This window comes from Carassius gibelio, chromosome B2 (genome assembly GCF_023724105.1).
Source record: "Carassius gibelio isolate Cgi1373 ecotype wild population from Czech Republic chromosome B2, carGib1.2-hapl.c, whole genome shotgun sequence".
Classification (NCBI taxonomy): Eukaryota; Metazoa; Chordata; class Actinopteri; order Cypriniformes; family Cyprinidae; genus Carassius; species Carassius gibelio.
Genome location: NC_068397.1, coordinates 14,803,688 through 14,822,382, shown reverse-complemented (window position 1 = coordinate 14,822,382; position 18,695 = coordinate 14,803,688). Strand labels below are relative to the sequence as shown.

General features: G+C 37.9%; 1 protein-coding gene across 10 annotated transcripts in view; it reads left to right on the top strand.

Moving 5' to 3' along the window:
• LOC127951432 (kinesin-like protein KIF1A) overlaps window positions 1-18,695 on the top strand; it is a 31,969-nt gene that overhangs the window by 9,492 nt on the left and 3,782 nt on the right. For 3 of the 10 annotated variants that reach the window (XM_052549317.1, XM_052549313.1, XM_052549314.1), the window contains 32 exons: window positions 6-81; window positions 168-247; window positions 804-994; window positions 1,099-1,279; window positions 1,452-1,524; window positions 1,627-1,720; window positions 1,869-2,017; window positions 2,099-2,277; window positions 3,351-3,488; window positions 3,861-4,154; window positions 6,373-6,491; window positions 7,475-7,560; window positions 7,704-7,839; window positions 8,116-8,290; window positions 8,581-8,671; window positions 8,766-8,884; window positions 8,962-9,017; window positions 9,107-9,215; window positions 9,346-9,412; window positions 9,898-9,982; window positions 10,174-10,279; window positions 11,027-11,050; window positions 11,190-11,304; window positions 11,481-11,614; window positions 11,792-11,853; window positions 11,963-12,108; window positions 12,210-12,395; window positions 13,658-13,729; window positions 14,022-14,140; window positions 14,294-14,407; window positions 14,692-14,884; window positions 14,990-15,108. In XM_052549317.1, coding sequence (XP_052405277.1) covers window positions 6-81; window positions 168-247; window positions 804-994; window positions 1,099-1,279; window positions 1,452-1,524; window positions 1,627-1,720; window positions 1,869-2,017; window positions 2,099-2,277; window positions 3,351-3,488; window positions 3,861-4,154; window positions 6,373-6,491; window positions 7,475-7,560; window positions 7,704-7,839; window positions 8,116-8,290; window positions 8,581-8,671; window positions 8,766-8,884; window positions 8,962-9,017; window positions 9,107-9,215; window positions 9,346-9,412; window positions 9,898-9,982; window positions 10,174-10,279; window positions 11,027-11,050; window positions 11,190-11,304; window positions 11,481-11,614; window positions 11,792-11,853; window positions 11,963-12,108; window positions 12,210-12,395; window positions 13,658-13,729; window positions 14,022-14,140; window positions 14,294-14,407; window positions 14,692-14,884; window positions 14,990-15,108 — 3,888 coding nt within the window. The remainder of the gene's footprint in view (window positions 1-5; window positions 82-167; window positions 248-803; window positions 995-1,098; window positions 1,280-1,451; window positions 1,525-1,626; window positions 1,721-1,868; window positions 2,018-2,098; window positions 2,278-3,350; window positions 3,489-3,860; window positions 4,155-6,372; window positions 6,492-7,474; window positions 7,561-7,703; window positions 7,840-8,115; window positions 8,291-8,580; window positions 8,672-8,765; window positions 8,885-8,961; window positions 9,018-9,106; window positions 9,216-9,345; window positions 9,413-9,897; window positions 9,983-10,173; window positions 10,280-11,026; window positions 11,051-11,189; window positions 11,305-11,480; window positions 11,615-11,791; window positions 11,854-11,962; window positions 12,109-12,209; window positions 12,396-13,657; window positions 13,730-14,021; window positions 14,141-14,293; window positions 14,408-14,691; window positions 14,885-14,989; window positions 15,109-18,695) is intronic. The other 7 variants (XM_052549323.1, XM_052549315.1, XM_052549321.1 and 4 more) reach the window with 4 other exon arrangements.

Below are 18,695 nucleotides of genomic sequence, written 5' to 3'. Positions count from 1 at the left end.
ATTAGGGAGGCACTTTTGGCTGAAATGGGTGTGGCGATGAGGGAAGATGGAGGAACCGTTGGAGTCTTTTCACCAAAGAAGGTAAGAAGATCAAATATGTTTTCTAAAAGGAAGCTAGTGAAGTCATATGCTTCAGTCAACACCTCTTTATGATTTGACTGTTTCAGACACCTCACCTGGTCAACCTCAATGAAGATCCACTGATGTCCGAATGCTTGTTGTACTACATTAAAGATGGAATCACCAAGTGAGAATATTGATTATTCACAACCAGTATTTTCAACCATGGTCCTCAAAGACATAGTTAGTTTAGTTAACATGAGCTAACCATGAACAATACTTCTACAGCATTTATTGATGTTAATCTCAACATTTACTAAATCAGTTAAGATCAAAAGTTGGATCTGTTATGGTAGTTATGCACAGTGAACTAACTTGAACATTTTTATTACCTAATGTTGTAAAAAATATATTACTCATTATTAACTTACTTAATAAATTAATTAATGTTAACATATTATACCTTTTTGTAAACTTATAAATTGTAAACATTTAAACAAATTAGCATTTCTGATTAAATAAACAATCAGTATCTAATGATCTGTTAAATAAATGCACAAAAACTTATAGTATTAGCCAATGTTAATATTCTAGATATAGATTATAGTTCTAGCTATAGATTTTTTTTATGATATTTTTGGTATTAAATGATCATCATAATGGAATTTCCAATACTTGTTTTGAATTTTTTAGTATATCTATGTTTCCCCATTCTGACTAATAGCCTCCATATATTCCTGCAGGGTCGGCCGCGATGATGCCAGCAGTCGGCAGGACATTGTCCTGAGCGGCCACTTCATTAAAGACGAACACTGTATCTTCACAAGTACTACAAATGCATCGGGAGAGGGTACAGTGATTCTGGATCCCTGTGAGGAAGCAGAGACTTACGTCAATGGGAAGAGAGTGACAGAGCCCACTATTCTCAGATCTGGTAACTCTTCAGTTTTCAGGCTGAAAACAATTTCAGTCTGTTGAAAATACATATTTTCTTTGGTATCTGTGAGATGTTTTGACCCTGTCTGTTATCTGTCTTAGGTAACCGTATCATTATGGGCAAAAGCCATGTGTTCCGTTTCAATGACCCTGAGCAAGCACGGCAAGAGAGGGAGAGGACCCCATGTGCAGAAACACCTATCGAGCCAGTCGACTGGGCCTTTGCCCAAAGAGAACTACTGGAAAAACAAGGCATTGATATGAAACAAGAGATGGAGCAGAGGTACAGCAGCACTTCTGTCACTAGCCCTCTTGTGGTGCTAAACCAGCAAAAATCAGATAGATAGGTGGCGCTGGGGGAGGTGGAGGGTTTCAGAGGAACTCTGATAACACTCTGCAGGACTATTTAGTATCTTGGTTTTGCGCCTTTATTCTGATGCTCACATCATTTACAGGTTGCAGGAGCTGGAGGACCAGTACCGCAAGGAGAGAGAAGAAGCAAGCAACCTTCTGGAACAGCAGAGACTGGTAAGTCATTTAAGATTAGTAAGAGCTTAATTAGTCTTTAAGTAATAGAAACTCCAAGAAGCTTGCAGCGAAAACCAAATTTCACACAGATTTTTTGTTTAGGACTATGAGAGTAAGCTGGAAGCCCTCCAGAGGCAGGTTGACTCCAGATATTACCCAGAAACCACAGAGGAAGAGGAGGAACCAGAAGAGGAAGGTGGGGAACGCAGTTTAAAACCACATAAGTACTGTATGATCTGATCTATGTATCAAATTATCACATGACTTCCCGTTCTTAAAACATGAAGTGTTCAGTTGTTTCTTAGACATCACATTTGAAATGGGTTCATATTTTGGTCCTGCAGTGCCGTGGACAAAGCAGGAGACAGAACTGGCCCTCTGGGCTTTCCGGAAATGGCGATTCTATCAGTTCACCTCTCTCAGAGACCTGCTCTGGGGAAATGCAATTTTCCTCAAGGAGGCTAATGCCATTAGTGTGGAGCTAAAGAAAAAGGTACACTAAAATAATTTAGGTCAGCCTAATGATTGGATATGCCTAATGAGTAGGATAAATTGTTCCCCTTTTTCTCTGCAGGTTCAGTTTCAGTTTGTGCTACTAACAGACACACTGTACTCCCCACTGCCTCCTGACCTCCTGCCCCCCAGCATAGCCCAAGACAGGGAGAAAAGGCTGTTCCCTCGTACCATCGTAGCAGTAGAGGTTCAGGACCAGAAAAATGGTGCCACACACTACTGGACCCTGGACAAACTCAGGTACAGCGAGACTAAACATACACGATATGCACATGATTGAGTGACGTGACATACTGTACAGCCAAGTATGGTGACCCATACTCAGAATTCGGGCTCTGCATTTATCCCATTCAAAGTGCACACACACAGCAGTGAACACACATACACACTCTGTGAACACACACCCGGAGAAATGGGCAGCCATTTATGCTGTGGCGCCCAGGGAGCAGTTGGGAGTTCGGTGCCTTGCTCAAGGGGCACCTAAGTCATGGTATTGCCGGCCTGAGACTCTAACCCACAACCCTAGGGTTAGGAATCAAACATAATGCCCACAAAATGAGTCTAACCCTGAAGTTATGGATCAGGAATTATAGCTCATCTATTTTTTAAATGGTGCCACTTTTGTGGTAATAAGGTACTTTTTATGACACGTGGTGTAACATGAAAAAATGCTACTTTGTTATCATATTAATATCTGCCTTATATGCTGCATTGAGAAGTCTGATCCATTTTAGTAAATTAGTTCAGACGGTTCATGTAAATAATTCACCAACCAATTTAGCAACCCTCATCGTTTTATGTAGCAGTGGCAAACTACTGTAGTAGTGGCCAACTAATTTCAAATGAGTAGCTTGACTGTAGTCAAACTGCTTTAAATTATGATTAGCATGTAACTTGTTTACACCCTAAACACTAATTTCAAGCTGGAGAAGTATTGATCCATGTACCGTAAAATTTACTAGATCACTTTTTCTACTCTTATCAGCCCTTGAATAATGGCCAGTAGCCTTACATATACATAACAGTCATGAACCATTCTTTGGCATTGCTAATCAAACTCAGGTGGTATTAGGTGGATACTTATTCTTGTTCTAAAGAGACAAACATTGAATGAATCATGAGTATTTTTTCTGTTTTCCTAGAAGACAAATATTATACATCTGGTAAAAGTTTATGTCAGCTAATAGGCTAAAGCTAATGTGGTTTAATGCATGTTAGCCACCTTTTTCTTTTTGGTTTATGCTTAAAAGAACATTGCAGATAACAGAGCATGGTTTGTTACTTTAGCTGATGCAGTACAATTGTCTATGCAGACAAAGACTGGATTTGATGAGAGAAATGTATGACCGAGCAGCAGAGGTGCCCAGTACTGCAGTCGAGGACTGTGATCATATGATGTCCGGTGGTGACCCTTTCTATGACCGTTTTCCATGGTTCCGTCTGGTTGGTCGGTGAGTAATCGATCAGTCAAGTTTGTATGCTCTGAAGTGCTAAATGGATGCTGGTATTCCCACTGTACATGACTGGAAACTGCCTATGATTTGCATTGTGCTTTTAATGAGGGTTCCTTCACTTTTTGAGTTGAATGGTGAGCTATGTGCAGCCTTCGTTCAGTGAGTTTTTAGTATTAAGACACTTCAAACACTAAAGCTAAGCTTGAACACTCCTCACCAAACACACTAGAAGATCATTAACCAAATACAAATTGGGAGGCTCATGGCTGGGTTTATGCTGACGTATTGTACATGTGAGCGAGTGTGTGCAACAGCGTGTGCGCGTGTGGTGTTGTACTAACCTAGTTCCCGTGTTTTCGGCTGCACCAGCACTCCCATTTTCAACACGTGCATGAGCGAGCGCATGAGTGACCTTACCCTCTCCCCCACCCTCTCCGACCCCGACTCTGACATAACCGAGCTCGCCGATGAGCGGCATTATGGGAAAGTCGAGGATGAGTTGGATGACCTGGACGATGAGATCTTTATGGAGGACCCTGGCTCAGAGCTTGGGAGAGAGGAGGAGGAGGAGGAGGAGGATGGTGTAGGGGAGCACTGCCCAGGTGTCAGCGATGGCCAGGACCCCTTTTACGACCGCTGGCCTCTGTTCAGTTTAGTGGGAAGGTTGGTGAGGTTTCAGGAGCATGCTGGCAGAGGAAACTAGCTCTTTCACACTGAGACAAAGACAACAGGGTCTGTTACTAGAACTTCCTAAAAGGACACCAAATACAGAAAAAGAACCGATAGGGGGTAGAATATCTATTGCCTAGATAAAGATCAGTTTGGTCATTACCTAAATGTATTCTCATAGTTTTGGGTAAAGCATATCTTTATGTCAATCAGTAAAATAAATAAATAAAATTATTATTTTTTTTTTTTTGATATACAAATGTTACCGCCATATTTTCTTTTAGTGTTCCACGTTTTAAAGTAAATTTCTGGCATTTATTATTACTATCAATAAGAATATAGATTTTTTTTAAAATAAATTATATAAATAAATGTGGATGCTAATCTATTATATTAATGAAAATATAATTAAATATAATAAATGCAGTGCATACAAGTATACTATGTAATACATAGTAAATTATTATTATTATGTAGTATATCAGTAAATCAATACTGATGCTGCTGTATAATGTCAATAATCAAATTTTCTACATTCTGTAATAATAATAATAAAATTTTTGATTTTTAATAATAAATAAATAAATAAATAATCAAACAAACAATGATGCCATTCTAATATGTCATTGTAAATATAATGAATACAATGTAAAAAAAAAAGTAAAAATCTTTATAGTCTGTCCTACAAGATTTGACTTTGACAGTAAGAAACTCTTGACCTGGTCTGAAGGCAATATTTAATGCCTCTTTCTGTATGTTTTAGATGTGTTTTACTTAGACAACAAACCTTTTACCTATTTTATGCAATTTATGCATTGATTAGTGTTGCATACAGTGTTGAAATGCACAATTACAGTGCTGTCTGATGTTTTCAGTAACTGAATGAGAGGAAACGAACAAAAAGAACAGCAATGACAAGATACTGACTGTGAAACACAGTAGATCACTGGTGACAGATCCCTAATGCATGTTTATTGTAACAAAGGGGAAACTGCAGGATAAATGTAATAGTGTTGCGTATAGCAATCACATCAATTCTGTCCTGTTTTGAAAGATACAGCATTGTATGGCAGCATAATACATTTTTTGTCTGCTCTTCTCCGAAACAAAATAAGAATCCGCTGTTGTTTCTGTGATCAGTATAAATCGGTTGATTGTTTTGTCTGAAAAGCTACAGTGCTCAAGATGAAAGAGCTGGTTTCGACTACAGCAGTCTCAATCAGGCATGCCAGAGCTAAAATTTGTACCACAGTTTTGAATTGACTCCCACACTCTCACTTCCCTGCGCACATGCAATATACAAGATTTGTGATGTGTGTTGACTTTTTGATTTATCTTTTAAGTTGATGGGGGTCAAATTCATGTATGTTAATGTCATTTCAATTTTTTGCTTTCCAGTTTGCATCTGGCCCAACAAGCCAAATTTGGAGATTTTTTTTTTTTTACTAAACATTTTGTTTATCTGAGCATGCTATATTTGCGCCTCACCAATCTTGTCGAAAGCTCCTCCCCTCTGGCCACAACTCTTGCCGCTCTTGAACCCTGCCTGTCAAGCTTTGTTCAGCAACACGGATCAAGAGGGCAGATCTGAATTGAATGAATGTATTTGTCTGAATGTAGACAAGAAGTAGGCCAATCTGTCACCAATCTTACCTGCTTTCGATATCTATTCGATGTCTAGTTCATGGATTTCATAGACACATATCTGAGGCATGGAATTGTAAATAAACCTTCAATCAGTTACTGAAACAACAACAAAAATCAGATGTGTTATAGTGACCTATGTTTATGGCTTGATAATTTAGATCAGTCAGTCAAAAGTTATAGTGTAAAATAGCTTGTGGTGCAGTTCTCTTCTATATGCATGTTCTTGAAACACTTTTACCAACCACCACTAAGACTAAATCCTTGCTATCATCACTTTCTGTATCATTTTATGGGAATGGAGGCTCTAATAGAGTATTCACAGATGAACCGCAGACTTTTTTGCTTTCACTGCAGCAGCTTCTTGTTTGGTTGCTTTTTTTTGTCTGATATTGTGTTGTGTCTAGTGGCAGTGTGGCTGACTTGATCTTCAATTATATTTTCTCATTTAAAATTTTACATTAATGTCAACGCTTTTTTCTTCTTTTTCACCCCATCAACTGTTTCAAATCCATCTTCTTTCTTCGGCTCTCCTCTTTTTTCCCATCATCCTCAACTTCTCCCATAGGGCATTTGTGTATCTGAGTAATCTGCTGTACCCTGTGCCATTAGTGCACCGTGTGGCTATTGTAAGTGAGAAAGGCGAGGTCAAGGGGTTCCTCCGCGTGGCAGTACAAGCCATATCAGGTAAGTTCAAATTAGTAAGATTCCAAAGCTAACCTGCATGTTGTATCACATTACATTCATTATTATCACTCTACATAAAATATTGTTTGATGTTTTTTAGGGATGTCCTGATCAGGTTTTTTTCCCTCGAGTCCGAAAAAAAAACAGATCCAGGATGTTCAATAAATTACATTTTGAAATATATTCAAATATAAAACAGCTATTTTAAATAGGCTAGTGAAAATATTTCAAACATTTTACTGTTTTGCTGTACTTTGGATCAAAACATTAACAAGCTTACTGTTCAAAAACTTCTGACTGGTAGTATAGGCAACTTTAATTTTTCTCCTTTTTTCTAGCTTTTAATTGGCTTAGAAATCTATAAATGCTGGACAATAACAAATAATAATGATTTGTTTATATACTACAAACACTGTTTATCACATAATAAGGCAGAATAGTTTCTATACTGTAATAAATGTCAATTAGCACTGCATTGTTCATATACTTTATTTATCACCTGCTGGAGATGACTTAAAAAACTAATTATTGTCGTGATCGTATATTGATGTCTTCGTGTTTGCATAAGTTTCTGTTTTCCTGTGCAAACCACAGCGATAGCTGGACGCTTTTGTCCATATTAGGAGTTTCCTGATATCACTATCGGCGCGAGAGTGCGCTCTGGCTTCTAGTATGAATGAAACACTCACTGAATGAGAGTTTAGCTGAAACCACGCGATCTGGCCCGATTTCCGATCACGTGATCAGATCTGGACATCCCTAATGTTTTTAATAATAGTATAGGAGTACCACAAGACTCAGTATTCAGACCAAATATGTTTTCATATTCCATTGGTAAATTTTCTTGTGTTTTATGAATTTAATTTAGATGTATGCATGTATTTTCTTCTGTCCTTTCTCTGATTATGTTTAGAATTGTTTTGTGCAAGCTTAAATATGATTAAATCTTAAATTGTTGCCATAATCATTCTTTCTTGTCACAGCTGATGAAGAGGCTCCAGATTATGGCTCAGGTGTGAGACAATCAGGAACTGCCAAGATCTCATTTGAGGATCAACAGTTTGAGAAGGTTGGTTGTGTCACTCATATCATGTAATTGATTCTGTTTTGTCTTGGCAAATTAATTCAGTTATTATTTAAGAAGTTGTGTTGGCCTTTTTAGGTATAAAATTGTTTTTGGTGAGACACCATTAAGAATTGTTTTTCTCTCAGTTCCAGACAGAAACATGCACCGGTGGGATGTCTCACACAAACACATTTCAAGAGGAGCTACGCATTGTAGAAGGAGAAGGACAAAACTCAGAGCTGAGCCTCAGTGCTGATGAGGTCAACAACAACACCTGTGCAGGTAATATGTTTTTTAAAAACACATAAATAAATAAGCAAATTACAGTTTGCCTCATTTATTTATTCATAAATTACTGATATACATTTTTCACGATACGTTATGATGAATTTGTACATGCACAACATAAAATAATTTGCCTAGTAATCATGCATGATATTTTTACTTTTGAAGAAGTTCTGATATACGTACAGTATAGTGATATAAGTGACTTACACAAGTGTTAGACAGTATTTGTATTCTAATCTGATCTGTTTTCTCATGCAATGCTGTGTCTAGCCTCTCCCGATGTTCCTAACAGTCCTCTGAAGGGTGGTCTGGAATGTCCTCTTGATGTGACCCAGGAAAAATCTCTCCAGCATTTGAAAATCGGCAGCAATTTCACCTTCAGGGTCACAGTGCTTCAGGCCTCTAGCATCTCTGCTGAGTATGCAGATATCTTCTGCCAGTTCAAGTGAGTGTATGTTTCTCATTCATAGATTTATCAGGATGGATTTTCCATAAAAGCTGTGCTGTACATCTGACAGATTTTAAGGTTTGAAAGACAAATACTTACGCCCATTATGCATTTCAGCAACAGTGTTTTAGATGAACATTGTTTTCATGCTGCTAAATCTTTTGAAATTTGCCACCCAAAAACCATGCACCCCTTCTTTTTGAATGACGCCTTTGCAAACACTCATCCAGGATGCTCATAAGACTTCTGAAGCAATCTCATCTCAATTGTCTTGGGTCTTTTTCCAGCTTTATTCACAGGCATGATGAGGCATTTTCCACTGAGCCATTAAAGAATACTGGCCGAGGGCCTCCACTGGGATTCTACCATGTACAAAATGTAATCAACCTTTGTGACATTTACTAATGAAGTTACTAATGTTTTAGTTGTTAAATCTAACAGAAATAATTTGTGCGGTTTGCTACTATTGCAGATAACCGTGGAGGTCACCAAGTCTTTCGTGGAATACATCAAAAGTCAGCCAATCGTTTTTGAGGTGTTCGGCCACTACCAGAAGCAGCCTTTCCCTCCGCTCTGTAAAGACTTAATTAGGTATACAACTTTTTAAATAATAATTATTATTGTTTTTACTTGTCTACAATGTCAAATAAAATGTTCCATCCCTATAGTTCATTACGCCCAACAAGAAGGCAGTTCCCTAGAGTTATGCCTTTGTCAAAGCCAGGTAAGGAGATGTTTCGTCTCATTTCTTGAGCAGTACATACAGTGCTTGTGGTGTCTCTGTGTCTGAACTCTGCCTCTGTTTCCCCCCAGTGCCTGCCACTAAACTGAATACGCTGACACGCTCAACCGCTGGCCCCTGTCACTGCAAATATGACCTTATGGCATTCTTTGAGATCTGTGAACTGGAGGCCAACGGAGAGTGAGTATCTGATAAAACACATTGTGGTATATCTGTTCCTAGTAAGTTCCTAGTAAGTTACTCATTGAAGCTTGAATGTATGGTAGGTTATTCATATATAATGTAACCCTTGTACCTGTGTACTTTTTAGCTACATCCCAGCTGTTGTTGATCACAGGGGTGGAATGCCCTGCCACGGTGCATTCCTGTTGCACCAGGTAAACATGAATCCATCTGTCCCTATCAACCCAGTAAATGGTTAAAGTTGGGGGTCGCTAAGATTTATTAATGCTTTTGAAATAAGTCTTTAATGCTCCCCATGTATTTGATAAAAATAATAAAGTATAAACAGTTCAATTGTGAACATTATCACAATAATATTTGTTTTCCATTTTTGTACATTAAAATTTAATTTTTCTTGTTATGGCAAAGCTGAATTACTCCTGCCTTCTGTCACATAATACTACAGAAATCATTCTAAAATGCTCATTTGGTGCTCAAGAAACATGTCATTGTTATCACTGTAAAAAAACATTTTAAATATCTTTACTGTCACTTTTGATTACTTTAATATTTCCTTTCTGAATAAAGGTATTAGTTTCTGTGAAAAAAGCTTTTACAGTCAGACCTCACAATTGTAAACTTTAGTGTAAATTGTGATTCAAAATTGAGGAATTTTCCCCTTTTGACATGTTTTTTGCAGGGCATCCAAAGAAGAATTACAGTGACTATTGCCCATGAAACTGGCAATGACATTGAGTGGAAGGAGGTTAAAGAGCTCGTCATAGGTTAGTGTTATTTTTTTTCTCTCAAAAATAGTTTATTAATTAATTATTAATTAATTATTAAATTTAATTAATTTAGTTTATCAGAATCTATCACATTAAGTGCTAAATGGCATAGAGGACAAATGGAGATGCTATGGTGAATGTTCAGGCAGAGTTTCAGATGACTCAGCATTTCTTCTGTTCTTTTTTAGGGCGTATCCGTAACACACCCGAGGCAGATGAAACTATCATCGACCCCAACATCCTGTCCCTCAACATCCTGTCTTCAGGCTACATACGACCATCTTATGATGACAGGTACACCACGGATCCTTTCTCCAATTCCTCTCAATAACAGACTGCTTTTAAAAGCTGTTTTTGCTATTTGCAATATGACTGCTGTGTCATAATAAAAACGCAATGTTAGCAATAACAAAGTATTTACATAAATTACATATATTATTTGTGACCCTGACCACAAAACCAGTCTTAAGTCGCACAGGTTTATTTGTAGCAATTGCCAACAATACATTGTATTGGTTAAAATTATTATACTTTTTTTTTTTTTTATACTTAATTTTTGATTAGTAAAATGCATGGCTAAGGTTTTAATTTAACAACTTCTTTAACAACAATTTTTTTTTTTTTTGCACCCTCGGATTCCAGATTTTCAAACAGTTGTATCTCACACAAATATTGTCCTATCCTAACAAACCATACATCAAAGGAAAGCTTATTTATTCAGCTATAAATATCAATAAATAAATAAAAATACCCTTTGACCCTTATTACTGGTGTTGTGGTCCAGAGTCACATTTGTATAATATATATATATTATATGCCAATTAAATGAATCTATATATATATAAATCAGTTACTCTTAATTATTAATATTAATTAAAATGTGTGCCAACAACACTAAAACCCCCATAATTAATTCACATGGATTTATTTAAATGTAAGTATATTTTTAATATTCTAATTATTTAATGACATAATTAAAATTAGTAGGTTACCAAATTTTTAATTCACTAACATGGTAGTTTCTTTATTGTGTCCTGTCAGAGTGTCATTGGGAATTGACCATAGGTATGTTTTTTTCCTTAAGCATACAGGTTTTTTTTAATTAATTTAATATTTGTTGTTGTTGTTGTCATTGTTGTAACATTTTCAAACTTTCAAAAATAGAAGCAGTAATATAATTCTCAAAGCTTTTGGAACTTTTCAGGACATTTTACCGCTTTGAGGCCGCATGGGACAGCTCCATGCACAACTCCCTCCTGCTGAATCGTGTCACTCCATATGGAGAGAAAATTTACATCACCCTCTCTGCCTATCTTGAGGTGAGGAAGACTCTTTCAAAACTGAAGTGATCAGATTATGAGATTTTATTAATGTGGGAGATATTGGAACTAATCGGAAGCAGTATAAAATAAAGTAACAGTAAATTCAAGCTACACAGTCAGAGGTTTGAATTTGATTATATGATGTTCCACTAACTTGTTGCTGTAATATTTAGATGGAGAACTGCACTCAGCCCACTGTCATCACTAAGGACTTTTGCATGGTGTTCTACTCAAGAGATGCTAAACTTCCTGCATCACGTTCCATTCGAAACCTTTTCAGCACTGGTGCCTTTAGGCCCTCTGAGAGGTGAGAAAAGTTTGCTGGCCTCTTTTTACAGTCAAGTAAACTGATTGATTGAGTTTATTCAATGTATATTGATTTAATCAATCAACTATTTCTAATCTTTAATGCTCAGGACTTCATATTTAAAAACTTTTTTTCACTTGGACTATCATTGTAATTGGTTTGTCTTTCCTGTCTCAGTAACCGTGTGACTGGAGTGTATGAATTAAGCCTTTGCCATTTGGCTGACATTGGCAGTCCTGGTAAGTTATCATATACAAATGCAAATGTACAAATTATCTTTAGCACATAAATATGTAGATTTAACCCAGTTGTATGATTCATTTTTGTTGTTTTGCCATGGTTGTGTAGGTATGCAAAGGAGGCGCAGACGGGTGCTGGACACCTCAGTGGCGTATGTGCGTGGAGAGGAGAACCTTGCGGGTTGGAGGCCTCGCAGCGACAGTCTCATCCTGGACCACCAGTGGGAGCTGGAGAAACTTAGCCTTCTACAAGAGGTAAAATATGGACCATCTGAATGTTTACAGGCTTTTAATTTTGGCTATAGTCTGATTCTTGTCTTCAGTCAAGTAAATGATTGTGAGGTGTATGCTTACAGGTGGAGAAGACCAGGCATTACCTTCTGCTGAGAGAGAAGCTGGAAGCATCTCTGCTGCTGGGACAGGACTCTTTCTGTGGCAAAGACCTGATGGACTCACCTAAGGCCTCCAGCCCCATGATCAACCCAGTAGTCAGTCTGGGTCTGGACAGTCCCAACGAAAGGCAAAGGGAGCTGGCTGCCAAGGTGAATGTTGTTGCTTTATATCCACATAACATGACACTGATAGCCTATTCCCACCAAAGCCCAGTTTGACAAAATCAAACATAATATAATACATACACTGCCACACTGCCAAGTTTTTGACATCTTAACATTTTTCAATGGAGTCTCTTGTACTCACCGAGGCTGTATTTATTTGATTAAAAATACAGAAAAAAACTATAATATTGTGAGATATTATTTCAATTTCTAATTTTGGTTGTCTGTTTTAATTTACTTTAAAATATAATTTATTTCCGTGATCAAAGTTGAATTTTCAGCATCATTACTCAAATCTTCAGTGTCACATGATGCTTCAGAAATCATTCTAATATGCAGATTTATTATCAGTGATGGAAACAGTTGTGCTGCTTCGTGACACGATGCGACAACTAAAGCGTCTGGTGTAGACACGGTGTAAAAATATTATCCCTTAAGACAAGATAAATGTACTTGTTTTATTTACTTGGTTTCAGATAAGATATCTTTAATAATTTAATTTTTTTAAAATTTATGCTTAATGTGTAAATATGTATAGATAAAATTTTATTCAAAAACTAAAAAAAAAAGACAGGGTAGACAAATTAGAATTAATTCAAGATATATTCTTAAGTTTTTTTTTTTACACAGTTGCTTCTCAACTAGTTATAATGAATAAGAATTAGTTTTTTTTTTAAGGAGTACCACAAAGCTCAGCATTCAGACCTATTATGTTTTTTATTTAATTTATTTTACTTAATACTTACAATATACTCCAAAAATTGCACTAACCTATGACGAGCTCTTTAACCTCCTTCCACTCAATATCACTGCCAGTTTCATGGGCAATAGTCACTGTAATTCTTCCTTGTAAGTTCTGTAGGAAATATGTGGTGAAAAAAATATTAATGTGAAAATCACAAAAAATATTTAGATGCCTTATTTAATTGTTTGCAGTGACAAAAATAATAAAACATAAAAATATGAATTTCTTAATTTCAATTGAAAAAAAAGAATATTGCAATATATTATTGTTATTATTTAAATTCAGTGTGAAGCTAATTGAGACACATTCAGTTTTTCAAATCATGTTGTTTAAGTCTCTACTGTATGTTAAAATTAGGCCCGGGTGAGTTTAAGTAATACATTTTTATTACTGTAAGCTGCTCTTTTATTAAATTGAAAACCACCACTCTGAAATGCTAAACCTTTATGTTGTTAATTTATGTATTTAATTTCATTTTCCTACTTTTTCTTTCTCTTTTCAGTGTGTGCGACTGCTCATGCACACCTTTAACAGGCAGTACAGCCAGGTGAGCAGCAGTCTTAGTGAGAGCAAGGTGAGCCTTTATTGCCCTAGTGTCTGTCCAGACCTTGCCTCATTCACTTGCCCATGCAGACCAGATATCTCTCTCTCTCTTTCGCTCTCTCTTTCTTCTTATGTAATATTTTTGCCATTTAAAAAGGCATTTAAAAAGGTTCTCTCATTCACTCATTTAGAGTAGAGCAGCATGATTAGTGTAATAGATGCTGTAAGGGTAAGCATGGCATTTTCTGGAATATGATGAATGAGACATTTTTTTACGTTGTCAGCTTTATCTTCTGGTGGTGCTCTTTTTTTTTTTTTTTTAGTTGTCAGAGATGTCTGCATCACTTTTAAGAGAGAGTTCTTCTTCTGCTCTGAGCACTTTAACACCCTCCTCCACCTGCCCGTCACTGGTGGATGGTCACTATGGCAGTCCAGACCTCAGGTCAGTGTATTTTCAACACAAAAGTTCCTGTTAGTAATAAAACCACATGATAATACTAGTTCTCTAGAATCAGCCTTTACGGTCTGTTCAGTCTCAGAACATCTCAAATACTTTACAACTAACAGGACTTTCATGTTCTATGTGATTTTACAGAGGTGCTGAAGCAAACTCTGGTGCTTCTAGCCCTGATCTGGACCCCTTCAGCCCTATAGAGAGAAAACCCAGGAGCTGCACCTTCATCCCGAACATCCAGGAGATTCGCATAAGGTAGCATCCAAAACTGTTCCGGAAATGTACAGCCTGGACTCAGTTTTGACTTTTAAAAGTACACTAAAGCTTTGTCTAGGCAGGCAGCAAAAAAAAAAAAAACATACTTTTTGGTGTATTTGATTGAATGTTTTGTATAACATCCGCACCACTAGGTGTCAGAATAACATTCAAGACCACTGTTGAAAATCTCCTGTCCTTAAAACGTTAAACATTCTAATGTATCTTGTTATTGATTCCCCTGTAAATAATATGGTACATATCTACTATTTTCCTGACTACAGCCCCATTGTGTCAAAGAAAGGCTATCTACACTTTCTCGAGCCACACACCAATGGCTGGGTGAAGCGGTACATTGTGGTGCGGCGGCCATATGTTTTCCTGTACCGCAGTGAGAAAGACTGCGTGGAGAGAGCCGTCATCAACCTGTCCTCTGCTCAGGTGGAGTACAGTGAAGATCAGCAAGTCATGTTGAGGGTGAGGCCGTTTTTTATTATTTTTACACATGATTACTGAGGAAAGTGTTCTGCTAGCAATAGTTGTCCACTGATTTTGTTAACCCATGTTATGTTTGGTTTCCAGGCTCCTAACACTTTTGCAGTGTGCACTGAGCACCGCAACATTCTCCTCCAAGCAGCCAATGACAAAGAAATGCACGACTGGCTATACGCATTCAACCCACTTCTGGCAGGAACTATCAGGTATTTAAAATAAAATTACCATTTTATTTCAGTATTTCACCTCAGTAAAACTGTGGTTGCAATAAACAATCCAATTTCTTTTAATATATTTGTTTTAATGTTTTATTTGATCACATTGCACACAACCTGTCTGTGTTAAACTCTGTGTGTGTATGCTAACATATATAGTTTTTAAATATTTTATAGTTCAAAATAATTTTATGAAACAAGATAAAATATAAATATTAGAAAAATAAAGGTTCGGTTTTGGTTCATTGCACAACAGCTCCACTGCTAAGAGAATCAGCTTTCTTAAAGTTTGTACTCACTATTGCTGCGTTTCCACCTAGATTACCCAGAACAATTGTACCAGGAACTTTTTTCCCCAGGAACTATATAAAACCAAAAGACCATGGTTACTACAGTTTTACTATAATTAAACCATGGTTAATTTTCATAAGGGATGGTCAAATAGTCTGGTGAAGTAGGTCTGCAAGCGTTCCTCAATACAAAGTACGCAAATTTTGGACTTGGATCCTCTGTAGTTTGGACTTTGCGCATTCAACTCAGGAGTGTGATGTCCGCGATGACGTAATTCCGGTAATTCTGCAAACAGCAGCGTACTTGATACATCAGTCAGCTTGCCTTGGCTACTGTAATTTTCCTCACTGTATATTTACAATAAAACGAAATGGGATATCAAATACCACTGCCTCCTTTCGTTTTTCATTTAAACATAATAATAGCCACAGAAATTTACTTAGTTCAAGGAAATGTGTATATATAAACAGCCATTACACTGAAACTAAATATTATATCAATTGTCTCTTTTTATTTTCATTTTAACATATAGATAAATTGAATACAGTCCAAAGATTACCTGTTAGATTTACCCAAAATGAATTATATATTATGTTTAACCACTAAAGAGACATCAGAGCCGGCGGCGAATGTCAGAAGGTGAGAGTGCTCTAGGCGGATACATGATCACTGAGCTCCCGCTGATCGTGTGGAGGTGATCATCTCCGAAATTGGGAAACACATTTTTAAATAGGCACTGTCTTTATAAATAAACAGCAGATTTGAGATTTAAACAACTACATTCTCGTCTGAAATACTTTTAAAATTACATTTCATTACACAATAACTGTAATATTTTGAAAACAATCCAAATAAATTGTGGTTGAAATCACAATGCTGTGTGAACTCAACCAATCAGCATGTTTAGCGCCCATGTCCCACCCCCAAAAGTTCTGGAACTTTGAAAAAGTACTACCTTGCCAGTAGGGACTTTCTGAGGGGCATTTTTTTACCCAGAATTTTATTTAGTTCCTGGTTCCTGTGGTGGAAACACACCAAGTACCAGTCCAAAGTCCCTAGTTCCTGGGTAAAGTTCCTGTGGTGGAAACGTGGCTTATGTGCCTTCAAATCTCTACTATTACTACTTACACTTGGAGAGCACAAACTGTACAGTACATCAGGGGCAGGCCTAACCCAATAATCTACGGCCTGTCCCTCTGACTTCTTCTACTTTACTCTCTTTTACTTTGGTCTCTATAACTGCCAGTCTGCTTTTAACAAAGCAGATTTTATTTATTCTATTGCAACTCATTCCGGTCTTAACCTCATGGCCCTAACTGAGACTTGGATCAAACCTGAAGACACTGCCACTCCCGCAGCCCTCTCCACTAATTTCACTTTTTCCCACACCCCTTGCATGACCGGGAGGGCTGGAGGTACTGGTCTCCTTATCTCAAAAGAATGGAAATTTGATCTTTAACTATCTCTTACAGGCAACAGTTCATTTGAATCAAATGCAATAACTATTACCCACCCTGTTTAAATCCACTTTGTAGTCATTTATCATCCCCCAGGTCAACTGGGAAACTTCTTGGAGGAGTTGGATGTGTTACTATCAAACTTGCCCGAGGATGGTACTCCTCTGGTACTGCTCGGTGACTTAAACATCCAAACCCCAGGCTGCTGACTTCAACACTCTGCTTGCCTCATTTGATCTCAAGCGAGTGTCAACTACAGCTACTCACAAATCAGGCAACCAACTGGACCTCATCTACACACGCTGTTGCTCCATGGAGAAAACTTTAGTTGCTCCACTGCACACCTCAGACCTCAGACCACTTCCTCATAACTTCTAACCTCACACTTACTCATGAAACAGCACCTTTCGACACAACCTGTGCTCACTCTCTCCCTCTCGCCTATCCTCTATGGTTTCTTCATCCTCACTTACTTCACTCTCTCAGTTTTCAGCACTTGACACGAACAGTGCTACTGACACTCTTTGCTCCACTCTAACCTCTTGCTTGGACAACTTTTGCCCACTGTCCTCCAGACCCGCACCCACCACCCCATCTGCCCCCTAGCTGTCTGATGTTCTCAGTAAACCTAGATCTAAACTCAGGGCTGCAGAGAGGAAATGGCATAAATCAAGAAACTCTATCGACCTCGGTGAATATCAGTCACTCATCTCTTCCTTCTCTGCAAATGTCTTGACTGCTAAAACATCATACTACCACAACAAAATTAACAACTGTTCTGACTCCCGCACACTTTTTAAAACTTTCTCTTCTCTTCTTTGTCCTCCTCCCCCTCCTCCTTCATTGCCTCTTACAGCCGATGACTTTGCAGTTTTCCTCACCAATAAGACAAGAACCACCAGTGACCAATGTTCCATACCGCAGACTGATGATAACTTCATAACAACTAATACACACTCTCTCTCCTCCTTCTCTCCACTCTCAGAGATGGACGTTTCAAAACTTATCCTTTCGAATCATCCTACTACTTGTCCACTTGATCCTACCCCACTCACCTCCTTCAGGCCATTTCTTCTTCAGTCATACCTTCATTTACTTACATTATCAACACCTCTCTTCACTCTGGTATATATTCCTCAGCATTTAAGCAGGCTTGGGTAAGCCCACTGCTTAAGAAACCATCTAAATCCAGCACTTTTAGAAAACTACAGACCGGTATCCCTTCTTCCATTCATTGCAAAGACACTTGAGCGAGTTGTGTTCAACCTATGTTGTCTATGTTTCTTGTGCAGAACAACCTCCTGGACAGCAACCAATCTGGCTTCAAAGCAGCCACTCAACTGAGACTTTCCTGCTCTCAGTTACTGAAGCCCTGCAACTGGCAAGAGCAGCTTCCAAATCCTCAGTTCTCTTCTTGCTGGATCTTTCTGCTGCTTTTGACACAAATAACATCCAGATTCTCCTGTCCACCCTCAGAAAGATGGGCATCTCTGGAAACGCACTCCAGTGGTTTAAGTCCTACCTCTCAGATAGATCCTTCAGGGTGACTTGGAGGGGTGAGGTTTCTAAGTCACAACACCTTGCTACTGGGGTTCCTCAAGGCTCAGTGCTTGGACCACTTCTCTTCTCCATCTACATGATGTCATTAGGATCTGTCATTCAGAAGCATGGCTTTTCCTATCACTGCTATGCTGATGACACTCAACTCTACTTCTCATTCCAACCAGATGATCTGACAGTAGCTGCTTGCATTACAGCCTGTCTGAGTGACATTTCTAGCTGTATGAATGACTATCACCTTCAGCTCAACTTACTAAGACAGAAGTGCTT